Source organism: Clupea harengus, chromosome 14 (genome assembly GCF_900700415.2).
Source record: "Clupea harengus chromosome 14, Ch_v2.0.2, whole genome shotgun sequence".
In the NCBI taxonomy this organism is placed as follows: domain Eukaryota; kingdom Metazoa; phylum Chordata; class Actinopteri; order Clupeiformes; family Clupeidae; genus Clupea; species Clupea harengus.
Window position 1 is genome coordinate 9,905,498 of NC_045165.1, and position 15,000 is coordinate 9,920,497.

Consider the following 15,000-nt stretch of genomic DNA (forward strand, 5'->3'; position numbering starts at 1 on the left):
CTCTATTTATCTTAATGTATGCCTTTTAATTACTCTGAACAAATAGGATTTGGGTCAAATCACAGGTGCCAGCCTGATACAGATGAGCTTTGCCCTCACAGGCACTGAGCACTGGAACACGCCGGGATTAACCCCCCAGCACACACACGCACGCACGCACGCACGCACGCACGCACGCACGCACGCACGCACGCACGCACGCACGCACGCACGCACACACACACGATCATGTATTCATCTGAACACACCACTGTGTAGGATAGGGTTTCTGTGCATTAAGGAATCACCAAGAACACTGTTTTGAAAAACAAAAATAAAAATGATTCACAACGATTATAAACCGGTGTACAATGATTATAAACCATTCTGCAATAGCAGCCTAAAGTTGCTTAAGAATGTGATTAAATGTATGATGGACGTGAAGAGAATACTGTGACTGGAAGTCTGACGCAAAATACTTGTATTAGTTCCAGCAGTGTTGTTTGAGATGAAATCTGAGATAAAATGTGTTTGTGTGTGTGTGTGTGTGTATGGGGGTGTGCAGTTGTTACTTCTCGTTAAAACAGAGAGAATGATAAATATCTGAACATTAAAGAGCCATTAATGACTACTTTAGGGGAATGGGGGGAGGGAGGGGGGGGGGGGGGGCGAAAAGAAAAGAAAGAGACGGGGAGAGAGAGATGGAGAAAAACAGAGATAGAGGGGTGACAGTGATTTGCCCTTATCCTCTCACACTTCAGCAGTAATCCTACTTAAATATCTGTATATATCGAAATGTATTGGTGTGTGTGTGTGTGTGTGTGTGTGTGTGTGTGTGTGTGTGTGTCCCTCCATATATATACGTATGTGTGATGTGTCTGTTTTGGAGGGGTATTAGAGTGTGTGTGTGTGCCTTGCATTTGATACACGCATGGAGTGTGTGTATGTGTGTGTTAGTGTGTATATGTGAAATTCATGGGTGAATGTGTTTTTGCCTGTTTATGTGCTCACGTGTGTGTGTATTTTTCACGCATGTGTTTTTGCCTGAATGTGTGTGTGATTTCTCATATGTTCAGATATGTGTGTGTACAGGGGCGTCGCTAGAAATGTTGGGCCCTATGGAAGAATATAATACCAACCTAGACACCCACACGGGCGGACGACCCAAAGCTTCATAATTTACTGTTGTAGGCTGGAAGCTCAAGTGTAGTCTAGTGTTAATTACCTTAGCCGGCTGTCATTGATAATTGATGAATGGACCACCACAGGTACATGAGAGGCGTCTCTCACTAGTGTTATTTTCTAGCAAGAAGGCATTCTAAATTCATTCTAAATCAATTTTGAGGAATTCATTTAAATCCAATAGTATTTCCGATTTTGGTCAATGTGGTCAAAATTTCTGTTTCTTTAAAGTTTGTAAAAAATGCCAGTGTTACACCTACAAACATAATGACTCCCCACAAACGTACTAAACCACAAACATAATACAAATACATAATACTGTACTTTTTAAACGTAATAATCACACAAACGTAATAACTCCCCTCAAAAGTCTTTTGCCAACTACACACGCAATAACTAATTTCCCACAAATGTAATAATTATTACGTTGGCAGGAAGTTATTATGGAAGGTAAAATGTCCATCAAATGTAATACATCACTAATAGAGTAACATTCTAACTGTTATATCAGTTGTAAAAGTATGTTGTCACAAATCTTCGCCATATAATGAAATTCCCTCAAAATATAATCCTTACTTACCATTTAATTTTTAGATCAACTGAGTGTTGTGTGTACTTTGTCCAGATTATAATTAGGGGCCAGGCAGCAGCGTTCAGAAGTCAGTTATTACTGTCAGTTTTGTCGATTTGTAAATAAAAGACAAGGGTGGTACATCACTACATCACTGCATCCTAGCCAGAATGGACTGAATGTCTGAACTCATTGTGTGTCTAATGATCATACAGAGAGTTTCCTCTGCCAGGTGTTGGCGATGTGTCCTCACCAGCCTGACTGTTATTGGGGAATTCATCACTATTGGGACGGGGGTGTTTGGCTTCAGCAAGAATTGACAGCCTAACCTCAACCCAAGGGGTTCAGCCTGGAGAGCACGGGATAGGTTGGCAGTATCAGATTCTCTCAGATGACCAGTACTGGATTATTCTCTGACCCTGTCATACATCAACAATGTGTTTTGCAAGCCAGAGCCCTTTTGTATCAAGCTGTTGTGTGCTGTGTTCAAAACAAAATGGCAGATAACACCTCCAACTCTATTCGTTCAATAGACCACACAAAATAAGTGCCATCTCCGATCTCATCCACCCGCTTGGTTTGAAAATAAATCTTTCAACTTGATAGCGAGTACATTTTCATAAAACAGAAGCTGTAGTCTAGCCCCTTTCAGATGGGAAAAAATAGACTCAACAGCGCACTGAACTTTGAAAAAAAACACACACAAAAAAAACACTGGCTCGACGTAGGACTTTTTATGCTTTTATGGCATTTGCCAGCCACTGTAGGTACTCACACACGCTTGTAAAGTGAAGGTGATTCAGCTGGTTGCAATTCAGCATCCTCGCCACTAGATGCCACTAAAAACTACAGACTGCACCTTTAAAATACAGTTGCAGTGAGACAATAGTCCATACAGGCACACATGCATACACACACACACATGCACGCATGCATGAACATGTAAGCACAAACATGCACAAAAACAATAGATGCCGTCTCAAGTTTGCGACTTGACATACCCACGCACAACACTCAATCTAAAAATGTAAGAATCTTAAGAAAATAATCAGGGAATTCCATTAGATGGTGACAACTGATTATATGGTTGGAACTGGTTACAACTGATATAAAAGGTAGAATTTCACCATATTAGTGATGTATTACATGTCATGTAATAAATAAATATACCCATATTTTCCACAAATATACCCAATTTCCCACAAACATTAAAACTTCCTGCAAAAATAATAATTATTACATTTGTGGGAAATGAATTATTACTTTTGTGGTGAGCAATAGTTATTACGTTTGCATTTATTATGTATTCACGTATTGATTCACTATATGCAGCAATTTGCTGTTTGATGACGAATTATTTAATTGATTTAAGATTATATGATGCACTAGGCCTGTAAGGAATGCACTGAAGGTCGTCTGTTGCCGTGTGAATGTAAATTTAATAGAGAAATTCAGGAAATTCAGGAAAAAACTCAATATTTGTTAACTTATTAAATTAAATGAAGATAATGAAAATCAGCCACAGAATTGTAAGCTCAGTAAGGGTAGTGAGTATAGTAGCTATACATTATAGTGGATGGACATTATAACTTTGTTTTGTCCCTTAGCTTCATGGATTGCTCTGTAAATACATTATCAATGAAATACTGCTCACCTCCTTCTCCTACAACTAGGAGGTGGCCTGAGGGAAGGGTTGATAATGCTGAAGCTGCATCTGTGTCTGACGAGGGCCATGGGGGTTGTCAGGCCTGGGCTACAGCCCTGAATGCTTTATGAATATATATACAGTACCAGTCAAAAGTTTGGACACACCTTTAATTTTTTTGAGAAGTGTTTTCTTTACATTTATTATTTTCTACATTGTAGATTTATCCCGAAGACATTTAAACTATGAAAGAACACATATGGAATGATGTACTAAACAAAAAAAGTTTCATCTACCATGTAGAAAATAATAAAAGTAAAGAAAACACTTCTCAAAAAAATGAAAGGTGTGTCCAAACTTTTGACTGGTACTGTATATGTGTATTGTTTTACAGAAATAAGAATAATACAAAAATTGCTCTGGATCTATTTTTCTGTAACTCCGATCATGCCCTGAAAAGTAAGACGATATTGAGAGAGACCACACCCGTCACAGGGCTTCTCATTGTTGCCATCTGGTGCTAGCTAGCTAGCTAACTTTACTAACTTTACTTGAAGGCTATGGATATGAGAAACTTTTTCAAAAAGAAAAAGGATGAAGGCAACGAGGCACAGGTGTGACACTAGAGGAGGTAGAGGAAGAGTTATTTCCTGTTGCTGACCGTTTGGGCAAGAGCAAGGTGAAAGGAAATTACCAGGGCAGAGGGCGTGACCCAGGGACTTCTGCTGCCTTCGTTGACCCTCCACCATCTCTTTGATCCTCTCTTCAGCCTGGCTGCCCAGATCCTCTCTTAAACGTGGCTGCTCAGATCCTCTCTTAAACGTGGCTGCTCAGATCCTCTCTTAAACGTGGCTGCTCAGATCCTCTCTTAAACGTGTGGCTGCCCAGATCCTCTCTTAAACGTGGCTGCTCAGATCCTCTCTTAAACGTGGCTACTCAGATCCTCTCTTAAACGTGTGGCTGCTCAGATCCTCTCTTAAACGTGGCTGCTCAGATCCTCTCTTAAACGTGTGGCTGCCCAGATCTTCTCTTAAACGTGTGGCTGAAGATCCTCTCTTAAACGTGTGGCTGCCCAGATCCTCTCTTAAACGTGTGGCTGCCCAGATCCTCTCTTAAACGTGTGGCTGCCCAGATCCTCTCTTACACGTGTGGCTGAAGATCCTCTCTTAAACATGGCTGCCCAGATCCTCTCTTAAACATGGCTGATCAGATCCTCTCTTAAGACTGGCTGCCCAGCTAGGGGGCAGGCATTGAGGGTGGAGGTGGATGGGGCATGCATCTCCTGTGTGGATGTCATGCGGGACCAGGTTGGTGCATGCACAGTCCTCGTCCCTGGCCGGCTGTGAAGATGTCGGTGAACTGCTTCAGTAGCTCTCGCAGCTGGTGTCTCTGGTCCACCTCCATGCCCTCACAGCTCTGCTGGTGCAGATCATCGCCAGCCTACCTAGTGGTGGCGTATAAGACCCCTGTGATGGCGGCACCGGCATAGTGGACCCTCAGGCTAGCAGCTGTGGTGTGGAGGACCCCTGGGCTGGCAGCGGTGCAGCAGCTCCCCTCTGCTGGCGACGGCTCTGATGGCGGTTGCCATGGCGGTTGCGATGGCGGCGATTCAGAGGCTTTCCCCCTGCTGGTGGTGACAAGGCAGAGGATGCGGTAGCCCTCTGGTCGCCCGCAGTGCTGTGGAGAGCCCCTGGTGGGACAGTTCTTCTCTGCCAGTGGCGTGGAGTGCCACGGCTTCAGTGCCCAGAAGCAGCCTGGCACCAAAACACATCCACCGTGGCCCCTCACCTGGCCAATGGATCCAGCCCAATGATGCATGGGTCCTGGATGCTGGCCAGCCAGAACAGGGGGGCAGACTGCTTTACAAGCAACTGTCACCTGCAATGCCTTCTTCCCTAGCACCTGTGACTGGGGCTATCCGGAGCGGTCTCCGCTCGCTCACTGGGCAGCGTTCTGGGGCGGACCAGGGAGATGTTGGACCCCGTGTTCACCAGGGCCTGGCAGGAGGTGCCTTCCAGGGCACAGTCTACATAAAGTCCATGCGCTCGACCTAGCTGGCCAGGCCCCAGCTGTTCGTGTATGAGGGAGGAAGAGACGTTTGAGGGCGGCAGTCATTCCGCTGTGCCACCCTTCTTCAGTTTAATGGTGGCTAGGGCGCTGGCATGTGGGGCACCGGTGCTGGGCAGTGGCGTGCAAGGTGCCCTGGTTCCCCACAGCTATAGCATCCCTTGGTGGATTGCCCTGCCTCAATCGCTGGTGGGCTGTGGCTGTGGCTTGTCGGAGTCTCTCTCACTCTCACTCTCCTCCATGTCGGCCTGGCACACCCGGTCCCTTACACCAGGAGATCACAAGACATGTCCGGCTAGGGCTGCTGCCAAGGACCTGTGTGCACTTAGAAGGATGTGCTCCTGGTGTTATTCTGGCTGCAAACCCTGAAGGAATGGTTGGAGCACTAGCTCTTCCTACTTGATGTTGTCGAATGTGGATACAGGTGAAGATCAGTGGCATAGGCGCCCAGGGTCTCTTTCTCACTGGTGGAGGGCGACCAGTTTACCTGCCGAACCAGTGCTCTAATGCCCCCCTCAATGTTCGGCTGGCTGGCATGCGCTGCTGGTCGGAGATCGACGAGGTCCTGCAGAGCTTTGCTCTCCAGAGCGAGAGCGACATGGACCCCTGTTTCTTCCACCAACCAGGCGTTGAACCAGGCTCACAGCTGGACCTGGATGAGGTACGTCTCGAGTGGGCCCTCCCCGTTGTAGCGTAACAGCTTCATCGCGCTTCACCGCGGTGCTCCCGTTGCCGTGGTGTCGGCTCCCACGCTGGTGCACCCAGTTCCCGGTCCTGGTGGGGTGGTAGCATTGCCCATGGCTGTAGCATCAAACCCGGGTCCTGGCAGAGAGGCGGAGGTGGCGACCTGCTGCTTTCCTGCTGTCCCGGGCGGGCAGCGCTGGCTCCGTCAGAGCTTCCCACTAGCCTGCTCTTTCCTGCCATCTCCTGGGTGGAGACATGCCCGGGTTTAGCCTTATCCAGGCTCTTGGAGTACACGTTTTTGGCCTGGCTCTGCCCTGAAGCAGCAATAACCCCCCCCCCCCATGAGGTTCTTTCTGTAAATAGGGAGTTTTTCCTTTGTGCTTGCTCTAGTGGGGTTCAGGCCCTGAGCTCTGTAAAGACAATTTAGTCTTGAGACAATTTTATTGTTTTGGTGCTATATAAATAAAATTGAATTGAATTGAATTAAACTTACTAACACAGGGCTAAACTCATGAACATGGCACATGACACAGACCACAAAGCCAACATTCACACATGTTAACATGGACACAAAGGGAGCACACATTATTCACCCTTTCCACACTTTCTCTTTTACGGCGTAACATGCTGGGATCACTCTGTCTCTCACCTAAACAAAGTGGAAGCCTCGCCAACCCCTTGCACATTAATGACACTAACTGATTTATGATAATAACGTTGGTCATTATGCTCCATGAGAGTCCCCTGTCTCCCTTACGGCGTCCCTGTGTGTCTGTGTCTGCGTTCGCGTATGTGTTTTTGTGTGAACGTGTGTATGGTTGTTCAAATATTTAGACGTGTGTGTGTGTGTGTGTTGTCAGGTCTGCGGGACATGCTGCAGATGATCGCGCACCAGTGGCAGGAGCTACAGCGGCAGGTGCGCCGGCAGCACGGCTGGATGCTGCGCGCCCTCGACCTCCTCAAGGCCCAGGTCCTGGCCCGCGAGACATCCCAGGGGTGGCAGCCCCGTCCGCCCAGTCCTAAGGTGAGCAAGCACGCGCCAGCGCAGCCCTCGGCCTTCCACCCCCCCCCCCCTCCGGCCCCCTGGCTCCGGCTCATCCCGGCCCTGGCCCTTCAAAGCCCTCCCAGTCCCCCATTTCCTCCCCTTTATCCTCTTCTCTTCTCTTCTCTCTCTCTTCTCTCTCTCTCTCTCTCTCTCTCTCTCTCTCTCTCTCTCTCTCTCTTCTCTTCTCTCCCTCCGCCCCTCGCTTCCCACTAGCCTGCGGCTATCCTCTGCTCGCTCAGCAAAATAAACAAACGCGGAGGCCAGGGAAGGAAGGGTGAGGGTGGGAGTCTGGGGAGGGGGTGGAGAGGGAGAGGGAGAGGGAGGAGGAGGAGGAGGAGGAGGAGGAGGAAGGGGGTGTTATTAGCATAAGAAACGGCTAAAGTAAAAGCTATCCAGCTAGAAAGTTGCGGGCGGTGTTGAGGAGAACGCACCACAGACGTACCTGACATGAATACCAAATTTCTCGTAAATGCACATTAACAGTGGCGTGGTTGCATGAATAATTTGATGGGGTGTAAACACACACACCCACACACACACACAAACACACACACACACACACTCACACCATACACGTATATTAACACCCTCTCCAACACCACAAACAAACACAGATTAGCTGATGAAGTCAACACATGAGTAAGGCTGTTATTATGATCCATATGATCCTTGCTCTTTCTACCTGTGAGGGCAGGAGCAGCGAGAGAAGGTGTTTAATTGTTACGGCTAATCGCGCTCGGGCGAGGGGCACCTGGAGACTCCTGCACTGTGCCCACACTGAAGCAGAGGCACGTGTGTGTTTCTGAGTGTGTGTGTGTGTGTGTGTGTGTGTGTGTGTTTCTGCATCAAGCGCTCGCAGGAAGTGATGAGGAGTGCGTCAGATTTCCCATGGGCCCGAGCGCAATGTGGAGGCGCAATCTCCATATCGCTCTCTCACCCCCCCCCCCCACTCCTCATGCTCACTCTCTCTCTCTCTCTCTCTCTCTCTCTCTCTCTCTTTCCTTCTCTTACTCGCTCCTTCTCTTCCTCTGTAATGTCTTTCGCTTCATCTGCAGCAAATGAGAAACGATATCCTTTCCTCCCCCAAACACCAGTCTTTTTTTCTTCTTCTCAGCCTTACCTGCTAAGTTCTGTCCCCCCACTCCCCCCCTCTCTGGGTGGATCTCCTTGTTGTTCATGCGCGGGGCGACACAGGGATAAATAATCCGGGGGCTGCTCTTAAATTGTTTTGTTGCAATTAGAAATCACCACAATCAGCGCGATCAGTCAGCTTTGACATCCATTAGCCGCTTGGTTACAGCAAATTAACAAAAGGAGCGGGAGCCGGTGATTCATTATCTCATTGCCGTTAATGACGATCAGATGCATCGCCTAATTAGAAGATGGCCTCCCCTCTAGCAGGGGGAAGGTCAGGGTGGGAAGAGAGAAGTCACAAATCTCTGCCTGGCAGTCAGGCCAGGAGGTTGGGTAAATACGCCAGGCCCAGGGGTAAAGGGGGTGGCGAGGGGGGTAGGAGGGGGCAGGATCCTACACAACCTGTTGGGTGTAATCCGACGGGAATGGCGCCCCTGGCCCTGTCACGGAGCCTCTCTGTTTCCTTCTAATGGGGTTTTGAAGAGCTGGGTGGCCGGGTGGAGGCTCATGTGCAGAAAGGAGATCTTCTGCAAAACTGGATAGGTGGCGAGGAAATATGGCTGCCGGTCTGTGTGGACATCGAGAGAATAAAAGAGGATCATCTATCTGATGTACTATATCTGTATCTGCCATATCTATGGTGTGGTGTTAAAAGCGGGTCGGAATTTTCTTTTTTTTGTTCTCGGGGCTTTCAGAGGGAAAGGAGACACTTTGAGAGACAAGATCCAAGCAAGATCCGCTTCTCTGCGGAACTCTTTGATCAAATTAGGAACCCAATTTAGACTCTGGGTAGTGCCATTTGAAGATGAAAGGTTTCTTTTTCGACTGATACATTATTAGTTATCCCTTCTTTCTCTTCTGAAGATCAGCATTCTCAGCGCTAAGGAGACCCAGAGAGGGCCCTGATTTATTAGGGGTGTTTTTTTAAATGGAACACGTGTGAGTGTGGGGGTGTGTGTGTGTGTGTGTGTGTGTGTGTGTGTGTGTGTGTGTGTGTGTGTGTGTGTGTGTGTGTGTAGTGGTCGTCATCGTCTGGACTTTAAGGGCCTTGTACACCCCTTCCATTTTCGACTAAGAGGGATTTTGCATCATTCGTTTGATGAAGCGTGAAGGTCCAGTGAAACATAGGATCTGCCCTCTGCGTGTGTGTGTGTGTGTGTGTGTGTGTGTGTGTGTGTCTCTGTGTGTGTCCCCTTCATTCTGTCCTCTAATTACATTCTGTTGCTACATCAACAACCAGTCACAACAAAGCTGGTTTTGAACAAACCATAGCACCATAAGGAACGTTTGGAAATATGAAGTCTCGAGTCTCTCTCTCTCTCTCTCTCTCTCTCTCTCTCTCTCTCTCTCTCTCCCTCACATATTCTACCCATTGCCATTAATTCCCAAACACTTTACTCAACAACAGGTGTCTTTTTGCGCTCATTAATTTGCTTATGGTTTGAAATGGCCCACCAAAGACCCATGCGCTCTGTCAGTGTTGGTTATATACCGCATTGTCACGGCACCCCGACACCCGGCAACCTCCCCAGAATGCCGTTAAGGTGTGCAGGAGGCGGGCACAGCATCTCTCCTGGCGGCCATAATGCTTTGTTGTTATTGCCGCGCGACATATGCTCGGGATGTGTGCCGGTGTCTCTGCTCTGCTGTTTTTGTGCCGTGGAGGCTGAGTTATTTTTCGGCGCTGCAAACAACCATAAAGTTGAACATGGCTGGATGCTGGTCAAATGACAATCCTGAGGGGCTTCTGTCTTGTTTAGTTATTCTCATCTAATTAAATACAGCGGAGGAAGATCACGGGAGAAAGAGAAAAAGAGATAGAGAGAGAAGAAGAAAAAGAGATAGAGAGAGAGAGAAGGAAAGAGATAGAGAGAGAGAGACAGAGAGAAGGAGAAAAAGAGATAGAGAGAGAAGAAGAAAAAGAGATAGAGAGAGAGGGGGGAGGGAGGGAAAGAAAGAGATAGATAGAGAGAGAGGGTGAGGGATGGAAAGAAAGAGAGAGAGAGGGAGAGAAGGAAAGAGAGAGAGAGAGAGAGAGAAGGAAAGAGAGTAATAATAAACAGCTTGGAGCTGGAAGGGTTGCGCCACTTTCCATCTCATGCCTCTGACTCTCCAACAACAAGGAAAAAAAACAAGCAGAGGAATCTAATGATGCTCAAAATCCTCTTGGCTTCATTCCTTGAAAGTGTCCTCTCGTATTTTTTTCCTCCCCCCCCCTCCCTGTGTCGTCATGGTGACGAAACCAGTGGCCCCGCATCGTCTGAACAACCCGTACGGCCGGTAAATGTCACAGAATAACACAGGTTTTTGATAGGGTGTCTCTGTGTGTGTGAGAGAGAGAGGATTTGCAGATTTGTTGAATATTACTGTTTGGTCTGGTGAGTGTGGAGGTGGATGTCACCTCTTGTTCCCTCGTGATGGTGGTGCGGGTGGCGTTTGAGTAAAGCCTGCTTCAGCGCGCCAGTGTGTGGGGCTGTAATATTCACGAGCTTAGCTGGCTTGCGAGAGAGACATATTGTGGGATCAGTGCTGGCTGGTGTTAGTGAGGGTCTAGCACACTCACACACACACGCCTGAATCTTGGCAGGGTTGCTATGGGCAGGTGTTAGCTTTGCGCACTCACACTCACACACACACACACACACACACTTAGAAGTAGAAATACACTTGGATATGCTCGCATATGTTTTGAGAGAGCACTTCAAAGAGGACAAATGTTGACCAATCTTCTCTCTCTCTCTCTCTCTCTCTCTCTTTCCTCTGTCTTTCTCTCTATCTCTCTCTCTCTCTCTCTCCCCTCTCTCACTTGAACATGTACACATGTACATACACTTACAGACAAAAATGCATAACTGCACATCCGCGCTGTGTGCATCCACCCTGCTGTGTCTTCTACAAATATATATACATACTCACACAGTCCCACATGCACCCAAATCACCCTGAACTCGTGGACTCTCTCCGCTGTGCTACAATAAGCACACCATGCATAGTGAGTAGCTGCACCATTATGGAAAGCCATTAAAACACACCCAACACACTTCCTCTTTAACCCCCCGCAAATGACCTCCTCTCCTGAAGTTACTTGAAATTTCCGAGACATTTTCCAGAACATTCCGCCTCAGCTCACTCAGAGGACACAGTGTTGTTTTTTACACAGAAAAGTCATTTCAGGTTATTTCTAAAGGGGGGCATTTTTTCTTTTTTTCTTTCTTTACACATCATTTACGTAGAAAGCAGAAAGAGGGGTATTCATTTACCAGCAAATTACAGTGAAAATATGTACAGATTCATGCAGGCTCTGATGTCACCTAACTCTCCAACTATTCTTCAAAACACCAGAGAGGCCCTCTGTATCACCTCCTCAACCCCCCCTCAAACATGCTCCCCAGCGATGCACTCAGATTAGAGCAATGTTATTTTCCTCAACTGGGAGCTCTAATCCAGTTAGTTTACCTTGACAGAACCGCCCGCAGTCAGTGACCGAGCGACACGAAAGCAGCAGCAGCAGCGCGCGATGTGATTTGGGGGGGGCGGTGGTGGTGGTGCTGAGGGGGGGTCAGGGGTGGGATAGGATGGGGGGGGGGGGTTGTGGGGCGTTGGGTCGGTGGGGACGCGTGGCTACGGAGGAAGGTGAAAAAAATGCCGCTGCAAGTTTATCAGGCCAGTTGTGGGCCAGCCTCCTGAATGGCCTGGAGTGGTGTGGTGGCTATCTGCTTCTGCTGCCGCTGCTGTTGCTCTCTGACAGAGGGTTTGGGGTGTGTGTGGGCCCTTCCTGGGAGACAACCCCCCCCCCCTCTCTCTCTCTCACACACACACACACACACACACACACACACACACACACACACACACACACACACACACACTGTCATATGTATGTATGTAGAAAGACAGAGAGAGAAACAGAGAGAAAGGGAGGGAGAGGTCTTATCTGTGGTTGCTGGGAGACAGCTTGTCTGCCCCAGGGCAGCCATTTCACCCGCACGTCCAGCTCCCGCTGCAGCACAGCGGGGGGGGGGGGGGGGGCTCACAAGACAGGGAGGAGTGGTGGCACTCTGTGTGTGTGTGTGTGTCTGTGTGTGTATGTGTGTGTGTGTGCGTGTGTGTGTGACGGGGGACAGAGGTGATTGTTGGTAGTCGATGAGGGCTTCGGCATTGCTGCCATCGCCATTCTGCTCACTGGCGTATGTTAACAGGCCGGCGATGCCGTGGCACAGCCCCGCTTTGCATATGGAGCAGTCCTGAGCTATATCAAAGTCAGACTGCCAGAGAGAGGGAGAGAGAGAGAGAGGGAGGGAGGGAGAGAGAGAGAGAGAGAGAGAGAGGGAGGGAGGGAGGGAGAGAGAGAGAGAGGGAGAGAGGGAGGGAAAGATAGAGAGAGGGAGAGATGGGGGGGTGTAAGTGACCCCCTTGGGTTATTGCTGGTGAGGATGAAATTAAATGAAGAGGCACTTAAAACCTGGACGTGTCCGCCCTGCCCCACGCAAAGGACTCTTGGCACCAGGTGTTGAAATTTACGGGGGGGGTGTGTGTGTGTGTGTGTGTGTGCGTGTGTGTGTGTGTGTGTGCAGGTGTTAGGATAGAGATGGCAGGCGGGTGGGTGCTCTCTCTTTAAACTCAGGTTCAGCTCTGGATCAAGCACAGGCGTTTAAGGACACACCTATTAAACCGCAGAAAATGTGACTTTAATTTGTAGGTCACTCTTCGTCCTTGGCTTGGTTGGAAAAAAGTTTCTGAAGTTGGGAAATTGGGGGGGTTGGGGGGGGGGTTGGGAGGGGGAGCAGGGGTGAGGGGTAGTGGGGTAGTGGGGAGCCCAGCCCTCTATTTCTGCTTTTGGGCATTTGAGAGTGAGGGAGTCAGATAATGGCTTTGAGCCGCTAATGTTTGATCTAGCTGTAATCAGAGGGCAATATGATAATGATGACAAATGAAAAGGGATATTTAACATAGAATGGTATATTTCAGATCACTGAGTGGTATATTTTTCAGTATATGTATATGAAAAGTATATGTTTCGGCTTCTGTTAAATCAGTCGGAGTAATATATTCTTGTATACTACAGTATGTTGCTAACTTTTGCGAGTTAGAAACACAATAAAACAAAGAAGAGCGGTTCATGATGAGGAGTACCCTTGATTTTTCAAAAGATTAAAAGATTCAGCTGGGAGTCCGGTATGCTTCCAGATTCTGCCGCACTTCCAGAGAGTTCCAAGGTCTTTGAAATGACCTAGCCAGCCATATTCTCTCCTTTATTTCCCCCTTAAGAGCCTTCCATGCTTTATACGTCCACACCTCTCAGTCCAGGTGAGAACAGTGAACGGTGTGTGTGACACACTCTCACACACACACACACACACTCACACACACACACACACTCACACACACACACACACACACACACACACACACACACACACACACTCACACACACACACACACACACACACTCACACACACACACACACACACACACACACACACACAGAGAGCAGTGTGGGGCTCCAGCCCTTTGTTAACCACGGAGCTTTTCATTTCAGTGGCACATTAGTAATCCTAATCCGCGCGCCGTGGCCAAGTCCCAGCGGTGTAGCACCCGGGAGCGGGTGGCATGTTTAACAAGCCTCCCAGTTAATTCAGCTACACTTAACATTCATCTACATCATCTGAAAACTGTTTATTGGGCTCGCTGTGAAACGCACCCCAAAAAAAAAAAAAAAAAAGCTAAATAATCAGGGATCCAAATACGCAGTAATATATGCCAACTCTTTCTACTCATATTCGTACGCGTGGGCGCTTCAACTGTAATTTATAAAGTGAGCTAAAATGACATACCTCTTAAAAAGTGCGTTTTGCCCCAGGCGATCTGACAATTGAAATGAATTTTTTATGGAGAGGGAGGAAAAAGTTAACAGCCGCCCGGTTTTGTCAGTTGGGTTTTCAAATATTTAATCACACCCATGATAGAAATTAATATGCAGGGTTTTGTGTTTTTGTTGTGTTGATTTATGCAGCTCGGCAAATAAAGAGTAATCACACTGCAGAATGGGGAAAAGCACCGACTAAAGGTCTGTAGGTGGGCATGGGCTATTGTTTCTGTTTCTCTGTTTCTGTGTCGCCTCCCTGGAATATGAGCCCGGATGGGTCTGTGTATATTATCTGTCTGTTCCTCCATGTCCCCAGTTGCTTACCAATTTCTGGAGTCATGAGGAATCAATCCGCTGTATTGTAATGCTGTAATATGAAGGATGCATATGGTTGGGGGGAGAGAGGGGGGCGGGGGGGGGGGGGATAAGGAGGTAGAAGGAGGGAGGAAAAGACTTTCTGAGGCGGCTACCGAACATGAATGAAGTCATAAAGCCCCTGTGCAGACAGAGTATCTCCTCTAGTGTGACTTAATTTGCTTTTTTTTTTTTCTTCTTCTTCTTTTCCTTTTTCATTCTCATTCCATATCCTTTGGCCATGCTGTACCGTGGAAGCCAGAAAGTCCGGGAATATAAAACCAAATTTGTATTATTCTTCATTTGTATGCGCCGTCCGACCCTCGGCAACCGGATCAAAGATTACCCAACTTGCTAGAAAATAAAGCAACAAGGAACACTTTAGGCAGTAATTATTAGAATCACAGTCCTTTTCTTATTTTGAATTATTTCTTTATTTCGTTTGTGTGTGTGTGTGTGTGTGTGCATTGCA

At 47.8% G+C, this 15,000-nt stretch overlaps 1 protein-coding gene across 4 annotated transcripts in view; it reads left to right on the forward strand.

Annotated features, from left to right (window-relative positions):
* Positions 1 to 15,000, forward strand: part of akap6 (A kinase (PRKA) anchor protein 6) — a 136,031-nt gene that overhangs the window by 49,188 nt on the left and 71,843 nt on the right. For all 4 annotated transcript variants that reach the window (XM_012826887.3, XM_031579725.2, XM_031579723.2 and 1 more), the window contains exon 7: positions 6,989 to 7,152. In XM_012826887.3, coding sequence (XP_012682341.2) covers positions 6,989 to 7,152 — 164 coding nt within the window. The remainder of the gene's footprint in view (positions 1 to 6,988; positions 7,153 to 15,000) is intronic.